General features: G+C 41.0%; 1 protein-coding gene across 2 annotated transcripts in view; it reads left to right on the top strand.

The window, feature by feature from the left end:
- SLC38A6 (solute carrier family 38 member 6) overlaps positions 1–21,200 on the top strand; it is a 37,303-nt gene extending 16,103 nt beyond the window's left edge. For both annotated transcript variants that reach the window (XM_064422957.1, XM_064422958.1), the window contains exons 6-16: positions 1,295–1,373; positions 5,791–5,873; positions 6,344–6,402; positions 10,582–10,647; positions 10,845–10,898; positions 12,419–12,498; positions 13,184–13,284; positions 14,949–15,073; positions 15,946–16,090; positions 16,202–16,296; positions 17,383–21,200. In XM_064422957.1, the coding sequence (XP_064279027.1) occupies positions 1,295–1,373; positions 5,791–5,873; positions 6,344–6,402; positions 10,582–10,647; positions 10,845–10,898; positions 12,419–12,498; positions 13,184–13,284; positions 14,949–15,073; positions 15,946–16,090; positions 16,202–16,296; positions 17,383–17,463 (968 nt within the window). In that variant the 3' untranslated portion in view covers positions 17,464–21,200. The remainder of the gene's footprint in view (positions 1–1,294; positions 1,374–5,790; positions 5,874–6,343; positions 6,403–10,581; positions 10,648–10,844; positions 10,899–12,418; positions 12,499–13,183; positions 13,285–14,948; positions 15,074–15,945; positions 16,091–16,201; positions 16,297–17,382) is intronic.
- Positions 21,201–25,985: the final 4,785 nt, after the last annotated feature.

The raw sequence follows: 25,985 nt of genomic DNA, 5'->3' as shown, positions 1-25,985 counted from the left end.
ACTTTGTGTTAATAGAATTCTCTTTCTTTATTGGGATCACCTTACCCTTTCTTCAGAATTTAACAGTAACTTCTGTAATACAGCAGTGTCTGAGTCCACATATCTTTTCTTTTAAGATTCAAAAAGTTCCTTAAATAAAAAATCCCACACAAACTTATTCAAATATCAGCTTGTGAAAGTTTGCTGGTTTGCCTTTTAAAAATGTAATGTTGTAATTTTAAAGCATGAATAAATACACTGTGATAAAATTCTAAAGAATTAATAAATACAAAACAGTAAAATTTGAGTACAACAGATGAATTTTTGTCAGGAATTGAATGTAACTAAGCTTTTACTGACACAATACTAAAATTACTTGCTGCTGCAGGATGGAAATTAGTTTTACCTAGGCTTTGATGCTCGTTGAAGCTGTTTGTAAAGCTTGATTTTTTGAGTAATTCTCTGCTGGTTACATAAAAAAGCAACATGAAGGGTGTGTGAAGGAATCAGACTAGTATAAATTGGGATTTAAAAACCCTCTCATTCCTTCCTTTGATCACAGTATTTAGTGAAGGAGAAAAGTGGTGCTGTGAAGGAGCTTTTGGATTGCTTTTTGTTGAATAGAATTAAAAACACTTAATTTCAAGTCAATAATCCTGTAAGAGTAGCTAATAATTTCTCTTCTGCTTCACAGTTCCTGTACAGTTCTGCACTTGATATTATTGTTGGATGGATTTGTCATGAGAAGCAGGGATCTGTCACTGATAATCCTCTTAGCTCTAAGGACCAAACCTTGCAGCATATAAAAAATCCCTTTCAAGTCCTATACTTGTGTTTGAATTTCTGTCTTGTATTTATTTAGTACAACAGCAATTGAACAACTATGAAAACTGAGTCTTTAAAAAACCTTATTGTATTGAAAGAAACAAATATTAGTTACTTTCATCATGAATAATGTCTCACAAAGTGGAAGGAGGAGAGCTGCAGCCTTACAGTCTGTCTCTAGCCTGTAGGTCTATATTCCCAGGTAGAAGTGCAAGCCTATATATTATATTATTTTGCCTTTTAGTCCTTTGGATTATGTTTTCCTTGTTTCAAGTCTCACATTGTAAGAGTCTCTTTGGAGGCATTAGCTGACATCAGTGCAGTACTTGCAGCTATTTTTAAAGGAAGTATATGAGAAAATAAATTCTGGTTCTGGTGCCGCGGTGTCTCACGCAGAGCTGAGCTCTTCCAGGCGTAGCCCTGCTGGTCCAGCCCTGCTGGCTGAGATGCTGCTGCTCCTCTGCTAAATCTGTCCTGCTTCTGTTTGCAGCCATGTCATCTTATCTGTTAATTGTGAAGTCTGAACTTCCTGGGGCTGTTGCGGGGCTTCTGAGTGGAGCCGAGAGTGGGTAAGGAAAAATGCTTGGTGCCTTCTGTGTTTGTCTTGGAGAAAAAAGGGGTCCAGCACTGCTGAAAGAGATGGGTGCTGACACTTCTCTGATCTCACACGTGAATTTAAATAGTCGTTTACATGAGTTGTTGGAATATGAAATGTATTTGGCAAGTGCAGGTTTTTGCAGCACACACACACAGAGCGTGATTCTTTCCTCATGGCGATTTCCCATCCTGCTGACCTTAAAGTCAGTGGCAGAACTCCACCTACAGGAATCTCCTTCCTGTAATATTTTAAAAGGGGAAGCAGGAAGGTGCTGGGAGGGAGAGGAGAAGAAACATTTCCACTGCTGTCATGTTATCACTTCACATAATTCAAAATCACAGTACAAAAAATGGCAGGCATTTATATGGAAATATTTTGTTGTCTTGCTCTAGTAATTGGACTTGTCTTGGGAAAAATGCCAGGTTTCCAGACTTGGTTTATAATTCCTAAACTTGGCTCCCAGTAAAGAAGTTATTTTTTGCAGTTGAGCTGTAAAGCTGTTTGTAAGGAGTGTGTCCCTCACATTTCCATTGGAACTGTCACAAGAAATCGAAGGCAAACACTGCAGCTTCAGCACTGAAATATCTTGTTTGAGTTGTTCCATGCTCCTGTCAATCCTAACAGTGTATCTTGGAGTGCCTTACAGCTGTTTTTCCAAATTGCTATTTTCAGATGTTTTGAGCTCAAAACTTGCTCTGGATTGAAATGTGGTGAAATTGTCTCAAGGCTGTGTGATGCTTGTATTATTCCTGAATGTTGTGGGTGAATTTTAAGTGGGAAATCAGTTTCTCAAAAAGTACTTTAGTTGATTTCCTGTTTTATCACTTGCAACTTCGGGATTTTATAATGAGTTTGAAAATTAATTGTGGCTCTAATCTTGCTTTCTGTCTTTCTGCCCCCTGGGCCCTCACAGTTTTAGTAAGGTTTTTTGTCAGTTTTCTCTTTTTTTCTAAACTGTTACATTTTATGTATATATGTTGTTTTTAATCTGCTAATGTATCTCTTCCAGCTGTGGTAGGTATCAGCTTTTCATTGGGTGCTTCTCCTTCAAGCTCACACTTGAACCTCACTCTCCATACACAGTGATGTTGAGCTGCTGCTGTATCTGCTGCATGTATTCCAATCTGTCCAGCCCCAAATTTAGCATCTAACATCTCTTACTACTTTTAATTTTAATTTTATGTCAGCTCTGTTTATGCAAAGTGAATTTTCTTCCAGCAAAGATACACTTTGAAACAAAGAGCTTAAGAAGACTCCTGGTAGGTAGAACCTGGAGTTCAACCCTGTGCTGCTCCAAGGGTTATTCTGTTTTAAAAAAGCACTGTGAAAACTTCTTCACTAAGGTCCTGTGGGTGGGATAATGCTCCCAGCAGCTTTGTCCAGGTCCAACCTCAGATCTCCTGGATGTGAGCACTCAGGTTGCAGTGTTGAACTGTTTATTACAAAGCACATGAGCTGTTGTAATCCTCAGTGACCTGTCAGCTCTGCCAGCACCCATGCTTCTTCCTTAGCTGAAACTACAGTTGGAGATGGGAATGAAGTTCAGCTTTGCATTTAGAAAGAGCTGAAATTTGCTATAGGAATCCTAACCACAGCCCCATGCTTAGGTGATTGGCAGCCTGGTCTCATCCAGTTCCTGCCTCTGTAAATTGGAGTTCTTGCATCAATCAATGCTTGTTTAACACAATTTCCCTCCTCTAGTGTTTGTCCAAGCAAATTGCTCAAGTGCAGTGGTCAAGCAGTATTCCACCAACATGCACATATGTCTGCCCACATCTATATTTAATTTATTTTGACGTATGAATACTAGATCATAATCTTTTGTTTCTGTGTATTTTTTTGCAGATGTTAAGTGTACATTTTTACTAGCTGACCTTATAAATTGTAGGAAATTGTTCAACAAAAAATAGGTAATCAAATACCAAGCTTAAGAAGCAACTTATTTATGCAAAGGGCATAAATATTGAATAGTTTGATTCAACTTCTTCACCTGGACCACTTGTTTCCAGATGGGATTGCACAACTGTGTTTGTTAAGTCATTATAGCATTTGATACGCTTTCATTTGGTGTAGAATTGATCTTAAATGTAGTTGGGATGTATCAAAAATGTCATTTAAACTATCTGTGAGAGTATTTTATATGCATAAACCCTCCTGAGCTGTACATTTGGGAAAACCATTTAAGGAATGTTCTGTGCATTAAATTATTTTTATAGGTAGAGGTTAGCAGGTGTGTGTGTGTTTGAAAGGCTCAGAGCCAGTCCAACACATCCTCATGTCTTTTTAAAAAACAAAACCATCCAATATGAACGCTTATTAATATTGAGTGGAGATGTTTCTGTCTGCATAACAAGAATTCCACATAGTTTTGATGACATGAACATCGTTTCAAATGAGGATTGTGTTAAAAAGTTGTAATTTGTGAGCCCTCTGTTAACATTTAATGACCCTGTCAGAGGATGTGATTGATGCAATTAAGTTGTCTTGCTTGTGAGTTGTATAATTGATATGAACTGAGAGTAAGATCCTAATTTAGAACATATGAATATCTTGTTCTGTTGAATTCAGGAATGAAATTAAAGCAATTTATAAATGTCTGCTTTTAGTTAAAGTTTGGGGGAGGCAGGAGAAACATCTGCACGCCAAAGCTTTTTCAGCAGAGTCAAGGATTTATATTCTGTATTTCATATTTTGAATGCTTTTATCACATAGGATTAAATTTACAGATCAGATTGATTTTAAAGGCACTATCAAAACATTTATTCTGCCTTTGGAAAGTAAGTGTATTTTTACATCAGTACTTTGAGGAGAAAATGGAGACATTTTCCAATAACCAGCCCACCATGGACTTTTCTGAGGTCTTTTTAAGTATAAGAATTGGTATTCCAGAATGAAGCAGTGTACAAAATTACTTTTTCTCCTTCATTTCCTCACTGCTGTTTTCCTCTCTGTTCCCCTCCTCCTCCAAAATGTTTCTTCATTTACCATAAAGTAACCAAAACAATTTTCTGTCTCTTCTGCTGAGCTTGGGAACCTCAGTAGCAGCTGTGGGTTTGAAATCAGGAGATGCAAACTAAGGTCCCACATTGTGCATGATCCTTATGTTCTCTGCCATGATGCTGTTCCTCCTAATCTGAACATCCACCAGACTGGAAAGAAAGAAAATGTTTAAAAATGGTAAATAATAACAACATGAAGAATAATTGCTACAGCAAGGAGCTGATTTTGGCAAAGTTGCTTCTTCACTGTAGCAGTATCAGACAGAACTAATAATACACTTTGAAGAATGATGTATTTTGACTCATTTTTAATACAGACATTGTCAGCTAATGGTTGCTTTGGGTTTGATACAGTGAACATGCCCTCAAACTTGAAATTTCTCAGTTCACTTACATTTTCTTTTCAATCAAGAAAAGAGTTTTCAAGGCACTCAAGTGGCTGTCCATGATGTACAGCAGTAGTTAATATACCTGTATGATAATTCTTCTTTACCACAGGTGTTGTGGTACTTCCCTCATGATAATTTGAGGTGCTGCCTGTTTATTAGGTGCTAACCATATCCTGGACTAAATAAACTGGAAGGTCAAAAGTCAAGGTGTTTATAGGTGGTAAAGTTGGAGGCTGATGTGCAAGATGTTTATCAGTCCAGGATATGGTTATTGCCAGGTCAGGGCAGCCACCCTCAAAATGTTTCTGTTACTTAACAACTTACCCATCTGTGCTTTCCTCACTTCAGAGATGGGATTTTGATGCTTCACATAGATTTTAAATGTTTGAGGACTTAATGTGCCTCTGCAATGCTTTTTTAATATGTGTGGTTTTACGTATAAACATTCTACCAGATTTTATCAGCATGATTTTTATCCCCTCTGTCCTTTACATTTTCATGGATGTGTGCAAGGAACGGAAGCTCAGCAGTGAGTGGGAATTGATGCTGCTGTTTCTTCAGGTGTGTAAATGTGCAGCTCATTGTAATCCACTTTTAGACACACCCTGTGCTGTGTAAGTGCTTCTGCTGGAATCTGTAGAGTCTCAAATACCCTTCCCTCTGACCATTGCAGTGAATCAAGGCAGGGAATTGCATATTGTGCTGATGAGAATTATTAATTGGCACACATCACACCCTTGATCCATGCAGACACTTGCCTGAGGAGCATTGCTTGCAGTGCTGGTTTCTTACAGAATGATGCTGTCCTTCCTCATAATCTGGGAGCTCTGTTTTATATCAGTGTAGAAACTAGCAGTACAAATTCATGTAAATAGCATGTGAGACAGGAAATTATTTTTTCTTGTCCTAGTGGTTGCTTTGTCTAAGAGCACAGTTCTAAGTTAAACTTATTTTTAGGACTCCTGAGCTTTGTATCAATCCTAAATCAGTTTTCCAACAGGTCTTGGTACCTCGATGGGAGACTGCTGCTGCTGCTTACTTCAGTCTGCATTGTTTTTCCTCTTGCCCTTCTTCCTAAAATTGGTGAGTAATTAAAGGAGAGAAGCGAATATTATTCTACTTTAGCAGCAATTACAGTTGAAGACTTTAAAACCTTAATGGGTTATTTATTTATTTAAACTGGCAGGGGGCTGCTGGTGGTGGTGATTACTTCAGTTGTTGTAGTGTGTTCTGCCTTCCAGCCCTGCCTAGTTAACCTATTACTTGGGTTGCAGTAGTATTTTGTCTGCAATACTAAAATAAAATCTTTACAGCAGAACATTAAAGAGCTGCATTTACTTACAGCATGCCATTAGTGGTAAGCCAGTTCTAATTCTGCCCTACAAAACTACATAAATGATCTGTGACAGGCAGTTGGAATGTTGTTATTCTGAGTCCTAAGCCCCAGATACCAAGCACTGTAATAGAAAACATGCCTAAAATGTAAAGCTTTAGCTGTACATTAGGATCACTTTCCTTATAAATTCTCTTTTATTTTTACTGTTATTTTACAGGCTTTCTTGGCTACACAAGTAGTTTATCATTTTTCTTTACGGTGTACTTTACTCTTGTGGTAAGTTAAAAAATCTCTGCACAGCTTCTTTCTTTTTTCCTTATTGTTTGAATGTTTTCACAAGCCTGTTTTGAAATTAATTGTCTTCCTCTCCCCCTTAATTTTTTATGTGAAATTTAGAATTTTCTTCAGGTTCAGTATGTGCTTGATTGGACAGATTACATTTGTTTGCTAAGGCTGGGAAATGTGTATGAACTTCCAAGCATGTGAAAAGAGTTAAAATAATTATATTTTGGGCTGGTAAATATAACAATTCTTTTTTTTTTTTTTTTTTCTGATGGTGCAGCAAAGGGAGCTGGCACATATATTTTTGTTTCCCTACTAGCAGAGGAATGGAATTCTGTTTTCTTAACTTCTAACTATTACTTAACTGCAACTAGTACAGCAGAAAATTTAATATACTCCAAAATAAATTAAATTTACATGTATAATGGAGTGACAGAGTTCAGAAAAAGGCAAAGAAAACTAGAACTTCATTAAGGCAGTTTACAAGATTCATTAATACGTCAATGACCTTATTCTCCTTTCCAGCTGAAAGGAAAATTTCTTTTCTCTGAGCCATATGGGGGTTTTTGACCCTGATGTTCACCCTCTCAAGGCCCCTGTGAGGTAGATGTTTCCAGATATCAAAAGTGAGACCTGCTAGGCAGATCTAAGAGAGAAATTGTGCCTTTAAGTTGCACTTTTTTTTTTCTTTTTAAAGGGAAAAAGTGTGTTAATGCACATGTGTAATACGTGGTACAACTGAGCAACTCTCACTCTGTCATCTATTTGAATCTCATTTGGGAGCCTGGCAAAAATATTCCCCCTCTGCCCTGTCATTCTGGCTTGCATTGACTTGCATTTAATACCTGTTTTACAAAGGGATAAACAGAGTTGAAGGCAAGTTGAACAAACATGCCATCCAGGAGACCAAGGCAATCCATTAGGAACTGAACCATGTGATAAAACCAAACTTCAAAGCTGTCAAAACATCTCCCTAGGGTATCCCTGGAGAGCTGCAGTGTTTGTAGGACCTTGGGAAGTATTCTTCTTAAGCTGAATATTGAGAAGCAGCCACAGCCTCTCCAGACTTAATGGAAATTCATTGGTAATATTTATAAATTACCTTAACTTTTGACCTCTCTCCTAAAATTTATCTTTAAAAGAAAAAAAAAAAAACTGGGAAAAAAAAAAGGTAAGAAAAAGCACTGACTATAATGCTGACACAGGCCTTTGGCTGAAGCAAGTTGCAAGGGTTTTGAAACCAGTTCAGCTCCTGGATTTCAAAGGGAATGTGTATGGATCTCTGAGGAAAGCTGTTGTAATGGGTGGATGCATTTGAAAACAGCTTCAGTCCCTGAAAAAGCAAATGTGTAAGTAAGAATTGTGTGCAGCCATGCCAAGCTGGGATGAGTTAAACTAGAATTTAGTTTGTGATTCTCTATCAAAAATGTGGCTACAAAGTGCTAAAAGGAGTACAGACTGCTGGATTTTTAATGAAATGGTAAAGTTTGTGTGCTTACTTTTTCTTGTTAAATGGCAAAGCAGCAGCCACAGTAAATCTAGCTGAGGTCAAAATTTTTAAAAGCCATTATGGATATTTCCAGAAAAGCAATACTCTTGACAGAATATTCCCTCTGACTTGTCCAGGCCCTGAGAGTCAAAGGCATTAAATGTGGTTTAGTTTTCATATCTAATTGCTTTGAAGTGGGTGATACGTGCTGTTGAAATGGTGTTTTAGTTTGCACACTGTTAATTTCTGTGTGGCAGATATGTTTTAATTTGTTCCAGAAGAGAACTGTGTTAGTCATATGGAAGTGATATAATTATATTTTGCATATACAGTAATTCTGTGCCTTTTCAAGTGCACACCATCTGTTCAGCTTTTTGCCAGCAAGGCACAATTTTACTGCAGCCTGCAGAAAAGAGACATGCTGGTCAGTCTGGTCAGGGAGTGCACTGAGCAAAGGGCTGGAGACTTCTTTGTTCTGGGTCTCAAATGTCCTCTCTGTGCCTCAGTATCTCTTCCTTTAAAGCCAAAAAACTGGTTCTAGGCTTTACTTGCAAAAATATGGCAAACATTGTGATGAGTTGATCTAGGAGAAAAACAAGTATGTGTAACTATTAATTCAAAAGCAAATTCTGTGAGGTCCTGAGCACTTCTGTTGCTCAGTTGTTGAATACTTCCCTGACTTGAATCCTCAGGGGAAAAAAATTGTGATTGTTGAATTTTTTTTTTTTTTTGTTATTGCCTCCCCTCTTGCTGTATGTATTGGTAAAGCATAAAGACACACTTGTATTTTTGGTGTGTGTGGAGACAGCATTATTGGTAGCTTGTTAGCAAAGGTGTTAATGATTGCTGATGGTGTTTGTCTAAATCTCTTGTTTGTGTTCCCAGAACAAAACTTGTTGCAGATTGGGAACCTGCCTTATGCAGTGAATGATGTTATGCACAGACAGCCCCTTTGCCCAGTGCTGTCAGTACTGCTGGAATAAAGGGATTCCTGTTTTCCCTCTGCAGGATACAAAAAATCACTGAGAATATTAGAACACTTTGATTCTCTAACTTTATTCTTTAACAATGTGTCTGTTGTGGGCTTAAAATACCCTTTTTCCAGTAGAATCTCTCTTGATTTTTAAGTTTTTTTCTCTTAAAACCAAACATTTTTTATACTCAAAAGAATGTTTATATGAAATAGGCTTAAAGTTCTAGAGGAGGGTTGTGGTGCCTGCATGACTGCTCAGCTAACTGGGCTGTGCTGCCAGCTTAAAAATCCTTTCCTGTTGGGGAAACTCACTGGACTACAATTGGAAACCCAAATACATTTAAATAATTAAGCAAGTGGTCAGATAGAAATAGAGATTTTTTTAAAATGCACCTAGTACATTTTATTTTGTCTTATTTCCACTTCAGTCTGTTTTTAATCTGTATCACATTTATTTTAGCAAAATGTTCTCCAGCCTTTTAGGTTTGGCTTGTCTGGTCCTCCCTCTGCAATGTTTATATAAATCTTTGCTCTCTGGCTTGCAGGAAAACTTCCCCTCACCACTTCCAGGCACATTTTACTTTCCCCAAACCTTGCCCTTCAGCTCCATGCCCCTTCCCAGTGCCTGTTCCAGCTTTTAGACTGGAGTGGAGGAGTTCCTACAAAGCTGACTACTTTGGAGCCTTCAAAGCCTTCCCCTCTTTGGGTGCCTTTACATACAGCCTGACCCAAGTTAAATTTTAGTGTTTGGTGTTTGCAGGCTGCTGCTGAGCAGGCTCCCACCTGGTTCCATAAACGTGTTCCTGCCACATTGCCCTCAGCCTGCTGTGCACCCACAGTTTTCTTTCCCCACATTTTGGCCAGAGGTGACATTTGTTTGCCTCTCCTGGCACTGGTGACAAGAGGGAGCATCTAATCCTCTGGGGAACACCGCGTGGCAGCATGCAAGGCACAGCTCTCTGAGCCAGGAGAAGAGCTCCCTTGCATGTTATTCTTCTTGTGAATCTGAGTCTTTAATTAAGTTTTTAATGATTTGCTCTAGGCTTCAAAAGAATTATAACCTCTAAAGCCAGGCAACTACAATAGGAAATTAATTGGGGTGAGGAGAGCAATGCAACTATCATTTTAAACCGGGCTCCTGAAAAAGGAGGTAACATTTCTTACTTTAATTTCCCTTTGATTTTCAGCCCTGTTACTTGGCAGTCCCTAAACCAGCAGGGTGTAGCTGAAGGCCCAATGACATTCAGGGACAATAATTGCATTTATTGTTTTTCCTTTGCTTTCTAGTCCAAACCATATGTTTCTGCCTTTCAAGATTAGCCCTGGGCTCTGCTCTATCTCTGTTGCGGGCTGGTGTGCTGCGGGCGCGAGGCTGGGCTCGCTGGCCCAGCAGCAGTCCTGCCCAGGAGGCCCTTGCTGTGCAGCCCAGGGAGGCTGCCTGGGAGTGCTGCCTGCATTTCAGCTCATGTCAGAGCCCATTGCAGTGCCCCAGATCCCTGGGCCATGAGGCTGCCAGCTGTGCCAGCGAGCAGCTGGGTGGAATGGCACTGACAGGCTGTTCTGAGTCTCCTTCTGGCTGCCAGGCTGATTTACTGGGGGTGTAGCTCCCTGCTGGGTGTTCCACCAGGCTGCTACTTCAGCTGTGTGTTTCTAAATTGAAAACTGATTTTTGTAGGATATCATTCATACATGAAATACGCTGTCTCTGCAGGTTATGATTAAAAAATGGTCGATCCCTTGTCCTCTGCCTCTGAGTAGTGCCATAGAGACTTCACAGGTAAACTGCATGCTGGTTTGAAGTTCTAATTTTACTAGTAAACTGTAATGCTTTTTTTACATTAACACTTTCAGAATGGCTTGCAATTTAAATTCCTTCTTTTATTAATCATCACAGAATCTGAAAAGTTTCATGTCTGTGGTTTGGGCTTATTCTTTCATTATGCCTTTTTTTTTTTTTGCATTTATGTTTTACAGGTTTCAAATTCTACTGGGGATTGTAAAGCAATGCTCTTTCATCTTTCAAAAGAGGTAATCTCTATTAACAATACACAAACTTAAAGGGGGGTGGTGTTTTTTTAAAAATTGGTGTTTAAACCTTACCCAGGGTAAGCTGTCCTTGTGTAAAACTCGTTATGGGCTGCTGAAATATTTTCTGTACCTGCTGCCAAGTGCTATCCAGTCTTACTTTTTTTTTTTAATATATGAAGGCTGATTGTCCAAGTTAGCATTTATGAAAATATTTTGGAAATATGACCAAAAAAGAAAGTATAACAGATGAAGCAGTGGCCAGCCTCATCATGCAATCAGATCAAGCCCTCAGCTGGCAGTTGGTGCTCCTTGGCTGTGTGCTCTTAGTTCCTGGCAGGGTAGAGCAGCTTTCCTGAAGCTAACCTTAGTTTTTCCTTACCTGAAGCTGTTCCTTCAGGCCTGTTGCAGACTTGTGCATCTCATTGGGTGCCAGCTCTGGTATTTGTTAATTAACTTTGTATTTAAATCATGTAACCACCCATCAAGGCTTGCAGGAGAGGAAGTGCCATGTAGAGCCCTGGTCTCTGGGGGGTGAAGAGGAAGGGAGAAAAGTAAATCTGGGATAGCCCTGTAGTGAGATCTAGGAGGGATGTGGCTGCATTTCTCTGAAAAAACAAAAGTCCACCCTACCCTCCCAAGAAAAAGGGAAGGAAAAAAAAAGCTTGGGCAATGCAAACATCAGACAAATGTCTGTAGATCAAAGAAGAAATTGTGCTTTGGCCAGAAACATCTAATGTGAGATTCTGGCCTTTTGTGCTTGGAAGAATCTTGGGACTCATCTCTTCTTCTTTTTTAAAATTACCTTTATCAGTAGAAGGTGGCATATCTTTACCAGTATGGGCCTGATTATTTCAGCACAAAAGTGTTTGTTACAGTTCAGCTATTTCTACTTGGCAATTGCAGTAAGCTGTTCTAGATGATTCATCTCTCTTATTACAAATTTTTGGAATAATACTCCACCAATTGTGTGGTTGCATCTTTAATTACATAACTGTCTTAAAGCTTTAGATGCCAAAGAATGTTATATTTCCTGTTAATATTTTCTGTTATATTTTAAGTTTTATCCAAATTTTTCTAAAGGAGTAATAAAATAGTGAGATCAGGGTGAAGGAATCAGTAATTTGACAGGTAGCCATGGATATTAGAATTTGGAAAAATGCTTAGAGAATTTCACAGATGATACACTGGCTCTGGGACACATCTTGCTCTTTCTACATAAGTACTTGGCTTTAGTATAGTCAAAAAAGAATCTTCCAGTCTTTGGCTTATGGGCAGCATGACTTCTCCTGATGATGAAACTGAGCTATGTCCACTTGAACTGACATGAGTCGAAAAGGTTGAATTTTTGTGGACTGATTAGAGACCCCATTTCTGTCTTGTGGAGATTTATCTCAAAGCATTCATCTGGAAATATTTCCACTGACTTCCAACACTTGAACTGAATTCTGAGCTCATACAGATATTTTTTCCAACTAGCAGTAATAGCAAACAACTTACAAGATGTTTTCTTTCTGTTTCAGAGTGCTTATGCAATACCAACTATGGCATTCTCTTTTCTCTGCCATACCTCAGTCTTGCCAATCTATTGTGAGCTCCAAAGGTGATGTATGAACACATGCAATATTAAAATAGAATTATAACCTTTTTGGTAATACTTTCCCTAAATTAATCCCTAAATGCTTTTTCTTAAATTAATGAGTAATTTTTATTTTTAGGTTAGTGCAGAATTCACTGCAGAATAAGGAGCTTTCATGGTTTTGGGAAATGTATGGTTTTAGTCTGTACTGGCTTTTTCTCTCTTAGAGGGGTGAAAAGTAGCAAATGTGGTTTCCATCATAAGTGTCAGGATATTGTCCTGCCCTGGACAATCAGGAGAAAAAAAGGTCATTTGCTAAGGTACTTAAATAGTCAGTATTTGTGGCTGTAACTGAATCTGCATTTGGCCATATCTGATCCAGTGAGGGTTTTTGACACAGATTCTGTTCCTGGCTCTGAACAGGTGTCATCCTGGTAAATCCCAATTTTCATTTAAAAGAGACACTGGGAAGTCTAAATTCCATACAAGATGGGGACAGTGTTAATTGTGTCCTTTTAATAACCAGATTAAAAATACTTTGAAACCCCCTAAATATCAGTGACAGCACAGACCTCAGCAAATCCTCAGTGGCCTTAAATTAGGCCAATACTTCATTATGAAAGGCAAGGTGGTGTACAGATTGTGCTGTGTTTAATCATCCCCAATACTGAGAAAACAACACTGATTTCCTTTTCTTTCTCCATTTTAGTCCATCCAAAAGGAGAATGCAGAATGTAACTGTCACAGGAATTGGTCTGAGTTTCCTAATTTACTTTTTGTCTGCTCTCTTTGGGTACCTGACGTTTTATGGTAAGTGTATTCTTCAGGTATCCCTTAGAACAAAAGTTAATGATAAAAGATAAATGTCTCCTGCCTGGAATGCTTCAGGCATTAATACACTTGAACCCTCAGATTTTAAAAATTCAAGAGGATAAGCTGTGAGCTGGGTTTTCCAGCACATGCTTCTGGTTCCTGAGCCAGAAATGTGTTTGTTTGATACATTAACTGAACCAAGAAGTGCACATTTCTTAGAAATGTCGTTGATGTTTGATGAAGTAACTGTACCTTTTTATTACCAATCAGAAGAATGGGTGGGGTATCACACTTGCCCTACCAAATTCTACAGACATTTTCATTTACTGTAGAGTTTAGGTGGCAGTGTGCTGCAATACCAATTTAATTACTCTACATTTGGACTTCTAAATACTTCTGGGTACTGATTTTCAGTAGAGCTTAAACATGGATGACTTCTGTCTGGCATTCCTTGTACTTCAGAAAGATTTCAGACCCCTTATCTACACAATGGCTTTTTTTAAAAGTCCATCACAGCACCAAGAATATTGGCTTTCAGCATCTAATAATTCCAGATTGTTAGGCACTTCTGTACCTTTTACCCCCAAGTATAAGCATGTCTGACAATATTCCCTAGATATCCAGAAACCTTAGAAAAATTATATGGGGAGGCTTGAAGGCCCTAATAGCCTGTTGGCCACTCTTGCTGTTTGCTGACTGTCTCCATGAGGTTTGTTGGAAAATATAAATTTAAGTGCAACTCAGAGAGGTTCAGTAGGCAGTGCAGGGCAGCTGTCCAGATGAAATCTTAATAAGAAGGAGAGGAAAAAAAGAGGGGAAAAAAATGGTCTTGGAAGCCATCCCAGTTCCTGTTACCTTTACTGCCATGATTTCTTTGGGACCAGACCCTGTCTTGACTGTAGCCTCTCAGTCTGTTTCACTGGGAATGGTTTGGGTTTCCTGCAGGCTTCATTTCCTTTAGTAACTCTGAGACTCAGGAGCCTGAAATGCTGGAACCAGGAGTGGATGTCTGTAAGAGAGTTGTTTTGTTTGTTTGGTTTGTTTTTTTCCCCTTGCAAGCTTCTTCTTCTTTTCACTTTTTGGTTGTCTTGTTTAATTAACTTATTTCTTTAAACAGAGAAAGTCTGTTCCCTGTTCCTAAAATACCAGTCTGAGAAAATGTAAAACATTTTATTTTAAATTGGAAACAAAAGAACAGTTCCCTCTTTGAAATGAGGCATGTTTCATCTCTCTGTGGTTCAGAGTGTTTCTTCTGTTTTCTGTGAATTTGAAACTTCACAGGGTGACTGGACTTTGAAAATTCCAGTCTATTATGAAGTCCAAAAAAGCAGAGTTAAGATTAAAAAAAAGGGAAAAAAATCAGGATAGCAGACCACTCTCAGTGCTCTGACTTTTGCTGTTTAAATTTCTTCTTTTTTTTTATGCTGTCTCCTTCACATTTGTGTTTTCTCTTTAGGCATCTTTGGCTTCAGCAGAGGCTCTGCCTGGCATTGCCTCCTGAAATTTTTAATTTCCCTGAAGATTTTGCCTCCTAGTGTGTCAGTAATGCCAGAGTGTATCTGCATCCCCCAAGCAGATGGTTCCATGTCACCTTAATATACCTTGCTAATTACCTTAGCTCTCCAGTGATTAACAAAGCAACTAATTTGTCTTGTTTGCAGACAAAGTGGACTCTGAGCTGCTGCAGGGTTACTCCAGGTACCTGCCCCACGACACCATCATCATGACTGTGAGGGCAGCCATTCTGTTTGCTGTGCTCCTGACAGTCCCTCTAATCCATTTCCCAGTGAGTATTCCTGAGAGCTCTGGAGCTGGCACTGAGCACTGGTCACTAATGTTTTGCAGACTGCAATTCTTGAGTCACATCTAGTCTTGTGTATCTTATTCACTTGTCAAGTGATTGATCAAAGACCACATATTTGCATATGTTCCATGAAAGCTCCAAAATAACAACTAACCACTAAGCTAATTTGTGCTCTTGAGACAGATTTCAGATTAAAACTAGCCCACAGCATTGTTTTTAATTTAGAGAATTCAGAACTTCTAAAGTTTATTTAGTTTGATTTTTTTTTCTCTTAAATTGAGTTTTGCTGACTTGGTTTTTCCTTTCTACATGCACGCACCCACACACAAACACACTTGTACTTGAAACTCAATTTAATTGTAAATTAAAAACACATACAGACCTATTTCACCAAAAAAAACCCCCTAGTTTAGCTTATCAATACTGTGGTAGAATTGAAAATTCATTCTTTTGGGACCAAAAACTGTGCAGGCAAAACTCTCTGTATGGAAGCACTGTATAGATTATGCATCAGTTGGCAAGGTGCTGACATTTGCTACCAGGCATTTTCAAAGAGACAAATTACTATCTCCCAGGCCTTCTTTTGTCCCTCCAAAACAGGGAGGGGCCAGACATTTCTTAAGACTAATGGTCAAGTGATAAATCTTGCTTTAATACAGTAATAAATTACATTCTACACCACAGAGAGACAAAGCATGAATCTATTACTACTCTTCTGGCATTTTGATTTTTAAAATGTTCTTTCACATCTGGAATTATGTAATTCTTAAAGTTATGGAATTGAGATAAGATCAAAAAAATATGTGTGTGTATGTGTGTATTTACCCACACAGTGTTTGTCTTTTATTGTGTAGGCAAGGAAAGCTGTGTTGATGGTGTTTTTCTCAAATCTTCCTGGGTCGTGGATTTGCCATATCCTCGTCACCTTAACACTGAATACAGTTGTTGTTCTGTTTGCAATGTATGTGCCAGACATAAAAAATGTATTTGGAGTAGTTGGTAAGTTCTTGTGGTGGTTGGTTTTTATTTTAACTTCAGAAAATTCAGTATATGGTTCTGCAATGTACTTCACTCTTCTGTAAACAAAATCTTACTTTCTGTTTTTGAAAGGTTCAACCACATCAACATGTTTGCTTTTTGTATATCCTGGACTATTTTATCTTAAACTTAACAGAGAGGACTTTATTTCACCACAGAAACTTGGGGTATGTTTTCTGTTTTCTCATCTGCACTAATAATGTTTAAAGAGGCTCATTTTAAATGCATTTTAATACACAGTGGAGCACAATCCGAGGGGCAAAGCTCTCGTTTTCATCGCAGCTCACAAAATCTCTGAGCAGTTTCTTTCATCCTTCCTGGTAGCTCTGGTCTTTCTGAAACTCCTTCTTCACCAGAGTTTTTTGGCAAGCAGTGTGTCTGTGTACTGGACCATTGATCTGATTATGTGCTTTTCCCTATAGTTTTCAGATGTTGACTTTTAATCCAGCTTCTGCTCAGTTTTTACCTGTTACTCTGGTGTCTGGGCACTTGGGACAAAGCTAAACTGCATTTAAGTGGAACAGTTTTTGTGCTTGTTTTCTAGAAAAAACTTTGCAAAAACATCTCTTTTTTTTGTTCTCTTCCTTTTTGTTTGGTTTTTTTTTCCCTCCTCTTTGTGGTTTCTCTTTTGTTGTAGTAGGTTAAGTTCTGGGCTGGAATTTGTGCAGGAGCCTGCTTTTTGCACTGTAACTGTCTGTCTTCATTTAACCACTGCTCAGCAGAGTGGCCAAAATGCTAACAAAATGTTTATACAGAGTTTTTCTGCTATTCTTATGATTCATGGGGCTGCTCTTCTATTGACAAAACAGGGAATCTGAAAGAAAATCTAATAATGATGCCCTCTGACCACCTAAAGTCATGACTAGGTCCAGCAGATTTGGGGGCCTGTATAAATCAGCAAGCTGCAGCCTCTTGAACTGTGGTTTTATCATCATCTGGCTATTCAAAAATGTAAAAAATCTATTGTCATTTTAATTGTATTTTGAGTAAAATATGAATCAGTTTCTCCATTTGTTTAGAGTTGTAAAGGGCAGATTGTTCTTTGTGCAGCTGGATGGTGTGAGCAGGGAAACCAGGCTGCTCCAGGAGTTCCCAGGGAAACTATCCCAGGCTTGGTTTAGTTTCCCACTAAGCAGATTCTTTGTGTTTGAAGACTGAGTAATTTGAAACATTACAGATAATTTTAAAGACACTGTTTGTACCTGATCTTGTGGACTTTCATAACAGTAACTTTTGCTTTTCTTTCTTCACAGGCATGTGCCTTGGTCATTTTTGGCATTTGTGTTGGTCTTCTCAGTTTGGTTCTGATAATTTTCAATTGGGTTGATCAATAAGAACTATTGACACTCAGCTGAGCTCCAGGAGGACAGCAAGAAGCAGAGACGTGCCAACACTGCTGCAGTGAGTGCTGGACATCCTAAAGGAGCACTGACCAAAGCTGCCAAGGAGGAAATAATGCTCTTTTCAGCTCCATTACTGATGGTCCTCCTTTAATCTTGAGTCACTCTTCAGTTACTGGACAATTCATCTTTGCCATTCTAAAATAAGAGTTTTTGATGATGTAATGAGGACAGGTAAAAAGGTCTCAAGAATTTCTGCAATGCAAAAATGGTTTAGGGCACATGGTGAACAAAACAGAAACTTGAAATAACTTGTCCTTTCAAAACAATGAGGTGAATAGACATGACATCAGTCTTTTTGTGCATGTTGTGATATGTGCACATAGGATAGTGCACCTTGTCCTAATCCTTGAAGATTCCTGTTGTTTGACTAATTTCCAAAATTTCAGCCAGTTCACATTAAGAACTTGTTGATTCCAAGTGTTTATCCTGATTTATCCTAAGATGGATCCAGAGACCAATTGCCTTAGCTCAGTTTAATGGGCATGCCATGATAATATTTGTTAATTGTTTTTTAAAATACAGTTTTTCTGTGTCAGCACACTTGAATCATCCTGATGTAATTTTTAAATTATCAGATTTTGTCCATCAAGCATAATAGCTTTTAGTAGCATTTCATTTTGGTGTTTTCATTTTGCAGTTAATAATATACATTTTTCAGTTAATAGCTACTTTTGAGTAGTACTCAAGGTACCTCAGTACCTCACCAGGTGAAAGACTCTTCTCTTTTTCTCTCTTATTCCCATATTTACAAATCTTTCAGGTCTTTCATAAAGTGTTTCTATATTTTGTGTTCTTTTGTGTTTCATAGAAGATTTGGGCTTAAAAAAAGAAAATCTGCCTCTGTAGAAAACAAAGGGAAATTTGACTTTTATGGAACCCTAATTTTACCTCAGATGTCTGTGAACTTCCATGTAGTCTTTTATAATTCCTTATTTTTTAGCCTCCTGAATGTGAATGCAATTCTCAACACCATCTTGGCTTTGTTGGAAATGGTATTGGGTACCCACAAGAAAAGTTCCTCATTTTAGGAGATTGAAAGCAGTGCCTGAGACCATGGGGATGTTTTTAGCATTTCCTTCTATCAGGTGGGATCTGATGGCCCTAAAGTGGCTTTATCTCTTCAGAGATTTCATGCCCTAAGGAAGCAAAAGCTGCTTGATCCTCTCCTGTCTAAAGGGGAGGAGCAGCAAATAGCAGAGCTGGAATCACCTTCTCTGTTCCTGATTTCTCCTGCCCACAGATCACTTGGCTCTCTCGGGGTCCAGGAGTTACTGTTCAGTTTTTCATGGATGGCCTGAAGGCACCCAGGTGGTGCAGGGTAGTGCTGCTTCTGAAATCCTTTTGGCTTGGAAGTATCCTTCTTGGAGTGTAATTTAGAAATATAAACATGTGGTGATGCAGGAACTAACTCAGAAATTTTGGTAGGATCCCAAAGAAAAGGATCCCTGGAAACGACTGCTGTTATTTTTATAACAAAGTTTCTAGCAGAGGTTTCTTGGCTCCAGGTGAGCCCTGTAATAATTTGGCAGTACCAGAAACAGCACATCCACACTTGGCCAGGAGCTCCCAGCTCCTGTGGCACTGGCAGTGGCTCCTGTCACATGTGTACCCAGCAGAAAACCAAGGTGACCACGGGATGTGACATTAGCTGCCTAAAAAGTGAACTTGCCTTTATTTTTCCAATTCAAACTCCTGCTAACCAGGTGCAGCTGCCTTCCTGCCTGTGGCTGCCCTTTGATAGCTGAGTCTCATGGGCTTTGTTACACTGCAGGGATTCAGATGCTTGTGAAATCTCTGGCACTATTGTGGAAAACCAAATATATACCTTGTAAAAGTGTACCTTGAGTCAGCACTGACAGCTGTACATCAGGAGGTGATTTTCTGTCAGAACTGAACCAAAACTTCTTTGGAAAACAGGAGACCTTACATCGATGGGAATTAACTCAGGGATTTTTGTCAGACACTAGAATTTAAGGAGTGCATTTATCAGAAATTTTATGGAAATTGTTTCTCATTTATTATCTGCTCTTGTAGCATATTGTTGAGTAGTACTGGTCACTGTTGAGTATTACTGCAGTCACTTTTATTTTAAACTCTAACCAGTAATGCTTAAGTCTGAATACTTAGATTATCTGTGAGGGGACAGAAAGCTGGCAAAGCTTTGCTGAGCTTTTGCTCTTCTCTCCTCTCCCTGATAAAGCTGTCTCTTACCATGCACTGTAATGCTCTGTTGCCCTGGGGCAGTTGGGTTTGTGTGCATCATCTTGAAAATATGACTGAGAAAATACCTGAAATAAAGTGTTAATTTTACAGGGGATTCCTGCAGTGCTGCAGAAATCACTACAGTATTGTTTTTAATCCTTGGGTGTTATCCTGACTAGCCTGGCTGCTGACTGACTGTCCTGATAGGTGGACTTTGGAATGATGAATTCCAGTGTGTGAGGTTAATACTTGAATGAGGATGAATGGAAGCAATTCACAGCAATTCTGCTGAGCTCTGTTACTACATTTTGGCTGCAGAAAGGAGAGCACAGGGGTTTACAGAATGCCTGTTACCTTTCATCTGGAAAATAACAAGAAATGCTGCTACTTCTGAGTTTCTGTAGTTCATAACTTAAAATATGGAGAGAGGGGCAGAAAAAGATTTCTGTCCCCAAATTTAGAAGGTATGAGTGTTGTCCACGATGAATAACCAGAGTAATTTATAATTCTCATCTCCCATGGCTGTGCTGTGCATTGTGTTTCTCAAAAGGTTTTTCTACAATTGTGCACTTGCATAAAGTTTTTGAGCAGAAGAGGCCTCCAGTGTGGAGCTCTCAGTTCATTTAAATGCTGACAAATATTTTCGTCATTATTCTTGCATACAGATATTTTTCTTCCAAATTTCCAGATTTATGAATTTCAGTGATTCTTCTTTATTGCCTGTCATCAGCATTTTCCAACCTTCTTCACTGAAAACTTGACAGGAATGGATGAAGGGACCCACAGCATTTCTGAACTCACTTGGAAAGGTTCCCTTTCCCCAGCTGAGCAGGAAGAACAATGTGAGAGATGAAAATTAATTGGTTGCCTTTGATTTATTTTCTCTTTTTCTCCTGTTTCCATTCCTTGTCCATTTGGAGGCTGCTCAAGTTTCAGCTGGGCTGTGGTAAGCTGGGTGTGAAGAGTGGTTTTTGTCAGCAGCATGGCAGGAAGGAGACTGCTAAACAACAGTGCTCAAAACCAGGATTGTGGTAGAACTCCTTTCCTAGTTAGGTTTCATTTAACACTTCACCTGAAATTGTTGTTTTCCAGTTGATTTTGATGTCGAAATCGTTCATTGCAGCTGCTCTCCATACAAAGAAACCTTTGGACATGTTCACTTACTGCCAGTGGGAGAGAATTTTCAGTATTATAAAAGTGCTGTGTAATTCCTGCAGTTTGTGGTGGTGGTCTTGGTATTTGTGTGCTTCAGTAGTGTTCATTCAGCCATGCTTCACGTGGAAATGGAATTCCCAAAAGAAATTAATCATGATCTGGATGTAAAAATTGCCTAGCTCATGTCAGACCCGTATGTTGTACAACAGATTTTCTGTTCTGAGTTCTCCTTGCCTCAGAGTCACTGTGGAACAGCCAGGGCGTGTTCCAAAAAATGACCAGCAAAAAAATAAAGAACAGTTTACACTCTACACAGCTCTGTGTGTGATCCCCACTCTGTTGTGCAGGTGATGCTTTGCAGCACATCCTGAAATGTTCCCAGCTGCCCCTCCTGGGCCAGTCTGCTCCAGTGATGGATTTTACTCTTTGGACTGTGCTCTCCAGAACACCAGGATGCAAAAAAATGAGAAATGTAGTTATTGTCCTCCCAGGTATTGGTTCATGGACAGCAAACCTGCCTCTTCTGTGCTGACCTGGTCCCCCCTGTGAACAGGAGCCAGCAGAATTTATTTCAGAGGCTGCTGTTCTTCAAGAATCAGGAGACTGGAAGTTAACAAATGTAAATAAACTCAGTGTCTCTCAGCTGGAAGTGACAGCATCTAACCCAAGCTCACTGGTGGTTCAGCTACAACCACTTGCCAGGTAGGAGCTTACCACAAACAGAACTCACCCACATGTGTGCATGATATTTAGAGCTTTTGAAAATGTCAGGTGTATTCAGGAAATTTTTAAAAAAACCCACAAAAAGAGAGTGGAAGCTTGTAGGGCTATCAAAATTGTTTCTCTTACAAGCATGAATTCAGTGTTTTTCAAAATTGATCTCACAGCTCTGTGCCAGCCCTGCCTCTGGGATGTGGGGACAGGGTTAGCAGCTGGCCTGGCAGTGCATGATGGGGTGAAAAGCTGCTCATGGAGAGCTTTCCACCTTTGGGAAGGGCCTTGTTGGGCAAGGTGAGGGTCAGTCGTGGGGAGCAGGCCATGTGGCTGGCCAGGAGGGGCTCTGGAGCTTTCTGGCTGTCAGCCACAGTGCTCTCCAATAGCTGTGTCCTGTCAGTGCAGCTCCCAGCACTTTGCAGGGTCCAGGGCAGTGCTGGGAATAAGCAAACATGGAAACCCCCTCATTATTGTGCTGCTGGCTTGATTCCAGAGCTGTAGGAAGGTTCACACACCTGGAAATGAGTACCAGCAACTCTGTTTACTTAACAGTGTTTGCCCCGAGTGGAACTGGCACCAGAGCACAAATCCCAGTGTTTTCCATGCAGGGCAGGATGGAGCCCTGTGCTGCACTGGCTGTTTTGTGTGTCCTGGCCGTGCTCAGCCTTGCTCCTGCCCCAGCACCATCCCTGCTCACACATCGGGGCAGCTCCCAGCACCTGGTTTGAGTTTAGAGCTCGTTTGCACGTGATGTCGCAGTTTTATTGTCAGCCCAGCCAAGGGCAGGACAGCTCATCCTGGGAAGGTTTGCACTGAGCCCTGACATTGCTGCCATTAATGCCTTCCCCAGCTGATTTGCATTTCAGATTTCAGGCATGATTTAATCCAAGTCACCAGGTGTCTGTGGTGAACAGGGAGGTTGGTGTGGTGGCTGAGCAGCCCTGGGTGCAGGACGACTTTCCTGGAGACAGGGTGGAAATTCCTGCTCCATGCATCATGGAGCAAATGACAGATGTGGCCAAGGAGAGTTAATGAGCCCTGGAGGCTCGGGGCTGTTGTTCCAGTCTGTTGCCTTTCAGGAGCCCATCTCGCTGCTCCAGGGACTGAAATGAGACAGGATTCATGGGAGCCCCTTCTTTCCACCCTCCCAGGTAGCTCCACTTGATACTGGGGTTACACAGGGGTGGAGAACAGGTTTGGGATGTGGTTATGACAGCACAGAACCTGTCAGGCTGGAGTTGGGGGCCTTGAAAATCTCAGGCCTTATTCTCACCTTCTGTCACACTTGGCTGTTTCTCTGTGCTTTGGGCTGAAAGTGAGGCTTTAGTGTAGCATTTCTGGGTGTGTGCAGCTCGTGCCTGTGAATCTCCTGTAGGAATGTTAAAGAGCCTCTGTTTTACAGCTTCCTGCAGGTCTGGCACTGGGACACCCTGGGACTCACTTTTAATGCTTTACTCCCAGTTTTGATGAACAGCTTCCATCCTTGTTAAAGGGAAGGAGTGAATGCATGGGGTTTATTCACTTTCAGCTCACACTTCTACAGTCCACTTCTCTTTCTCCAAATACAATAATCAATGTTTGATCCTTTGGGCCAAAGCAGTGAGCAGAACCAGCTGCAGGTTGATGGGCACAGAGACAGCCTGGGCAGAAGCTGTGCCAGGGGATCCCTGCTGACCCATGTGCATGGCACTGGGGCAAACTTCTGGAATATTCACCAGAATAACACCTCCTCTTGGTGCATTTCAATTGCTGTGTGGTCGTAGGAGGCTCCCACCCTGAGCTTTGGGTAGGGGTGTGGGGGAATTCCCACTGCTGCACACTGAGCAGATGCTGACCAGGTTTTTCAGCACTTACAGAGGTGCAGGGAGATTTGGTGAAGTGCCATGTGGTGGGTGAGAGGTGCAGATGGAAGATCTGTCTGGGAGTGGCTTTGCTTTGAGGCCACTGGAAAGGATTTGAGACTCAGCACTCCCAGAGTGCCTTCCCCTGCCCAGCTCCAGCATCCAGCAGGGAGCCATGGCCTTCACTGCCCTTTTGATACTGACATGTTTGAGTGCAGGGTCACTGCACACGTTTATCTCAACTGTAATATGTGGAATTTATGCCCCCAAATTGCTGCATCTTCAGAATGTTGGTTCTTTCACCCCTCCTGGATGGGTGCTCTTCTGGGGAGCAGTGCAGCACAGTGAGGCCCTGCTTGCCAGGCACCAGTGGAATGGAAAGGTGGAGAGCTGAGAGCCCTTTCCTTACATGATTTCTTAATTATTCATTAACCCTGTCACATGAGATTGGCCTGCTTTGGATTTGGTGGGCACAGACACCAGTGAGGGGCAGAAGGAGTCATTTCCATGGCACTTTGGGGCTGCCAGCTGTCACCAGAGCACTTCCCAAGGACTTGAGGTGGGGATGAGCAAGAGCAGCCTCAGCTGTTGCACAGCCAGTGACACCATCCAACCAACCCGGCCTTGTGCACAGGTGGGATCAGGGAGAAAGGGCCATGTCTCCAGGGACACCACCCACAGCAAGGTGCTCAGTGTCACCCCTGGGCTCAGCCCAGCAACTGTTGAAAAGGTACAGTTTCCCTTTGGGTGTTTGCTGGCACAGTTTCCATTGCTGTTTACAAGTTGAACATTCTGGAATCATCTGAGCAGCAGGAACATTCATCTGGTGCTTTTCCAAGGGGAGATTACTCTGATGATGGTGGAGAGACATAGTCTTGGCCTGGGTAGCCAAAGATGTCTGTCTTGCCATTCCTTAATCTGACAGTTCAGTTTGGTGAGTCACAAGCCAAGGAATGACATTTCCCTGGGGGATGCAAAGCCTCAGGCTGAAACTGCATGGAAACCATGGACAGATTTTTTTTTTTTTCCACCCACAAATACTGAAAGTTGATATTCCACCTTTTCCCAGCCCCTGAAGCTGTTCCTACAGGGCCTGTGCCTCGTGTTTGCTGTGGCTTATCTAAACAAGGCTGTTCCCTTTGAGCAGAGGTGTCGCTGCACATTCTCCAGCACGCTGCAAAGGGGGAAACATTTGGCTTTAGCACTTCCCTGCCACCCTGTGCTCCTGCTGCAGGGGTGGAATACAAACACCAGGGTTTTAGGGGTCCCAGGGGAGGCCAAGCAAAATTCCTTGCTTTGAAATGAACATTTAATGCTGAGAAATGAAGTTGTAATGCTGAGACTAAAGAAACTCCACATACATTCATGTTTTGATAGCTCAGCATTATCCATTAGGCTCCAGCATCTGGAGTTCAGGGGACTGTGGAACAATCTTTGAATGGTGATTTGGAGTGCTTTGTGGATTTTGTGCACATTTTATCCCCGGTTTTGACTTGCATGATTTGTCTCTCCTGGCTTCAAGGAGAGTTGGATTGGTCTTTTGAAGGTGTTTTCTTAAGTGACTTTTCCACTGTGAAAGAGCAGTGCAGCAGCCTTGGCTATATAAATCAATTTGAAAGTGACTTATAAAGAGCTTAATTTGCCTTCTATTAAAATCCCTTGCCATCTCTCCACTCCCTCCAGCTTGCTGTTAAATGATCTTTTGGGAGAGTGAGGATTGAAGTCCTTCTCTATGCTGCAGAGGGAACGTGCTTGACTGAAAAAGCTGAAAAAAAACAGTTAATGTTACCCGGAAAAAAAAAAAAACAAAACAAAACCACGAGGTTTTGCTGGTAATTTGGTGAATTTAAAAGCTCTTTGTTGTCCTGTTCCAGCCCAGGGGCTTAGAGTGATGCTAAAGGACGTGAGCAGGTGAGGGTCAGTGCCTTTTCCTGGTGGCATCCTGTAGCTCAGAAAGTGTTTAGGAGCCCAGATGCCAGGGGCTTTCAGGGATTGCTGGAATCTTCAGGATCCAGGCCCTAAAGAGGGGCTGCTTCTGGCCAGGCTGGGCTCTGAACAAGCAGCCTGGCTCTGGAGCAGCCACAGAACTGCTGCAGGTTGCTGCAGCTGCAGGGAGGCGAAGGCTAAAGATCACCAAGGCACAGAAATTCCCCAGGGGTGGAGGGAGGTGGCTGAGAGGGGAGGGGAGGAGGGAGCAAGGTGAGGAAGGATTTCTTGGGTTGTCTCCTGAAATTGTGATGTGGCAAAGTGTCCATTGAAAAGCCCGTGGCACCATCCCTGCTGTGCAGGGCTCTGTGGGCTGGGAGGGGACACCAGCCCCTCTCTGTCACCCTCTGTGGATTGGTGTCTGTGCCTCCCTGGGATCCTTGCCTGGTTTGCCCTCACACCCCACAATGGTCCCATTGTGGTGACCCATCTTGGAGCCTCCTTCAAGGAAACCAGAGGAGAGCCTGAGGCCACAGCCTGTCACCCAGCCCCTTCTGAGCTGGCCTAAACACACTTGCCTGTCCCCTGGGGTCTGAAAAAGCCACAGGAGGTGGC

This window comes from Passer domesticus, chromosome 6 (assembly GCF_036417665.1).
Source record: "Passer domesticus isolate bPasDom1 chromosome 6, bPasDom1.hap1, whole genome shotgun sequence".
Lineage (NCBI taxonomy): Eukaryota > Metazoa > Chordata > Aves > Passeriformes > Passeridae > Passer > Passer domesticus.
The sequence above is the reverse complement of the archived record's forward strand: the minus strand, read 5'-3'. Positions and strand labels throughout refer to the sequence as shown.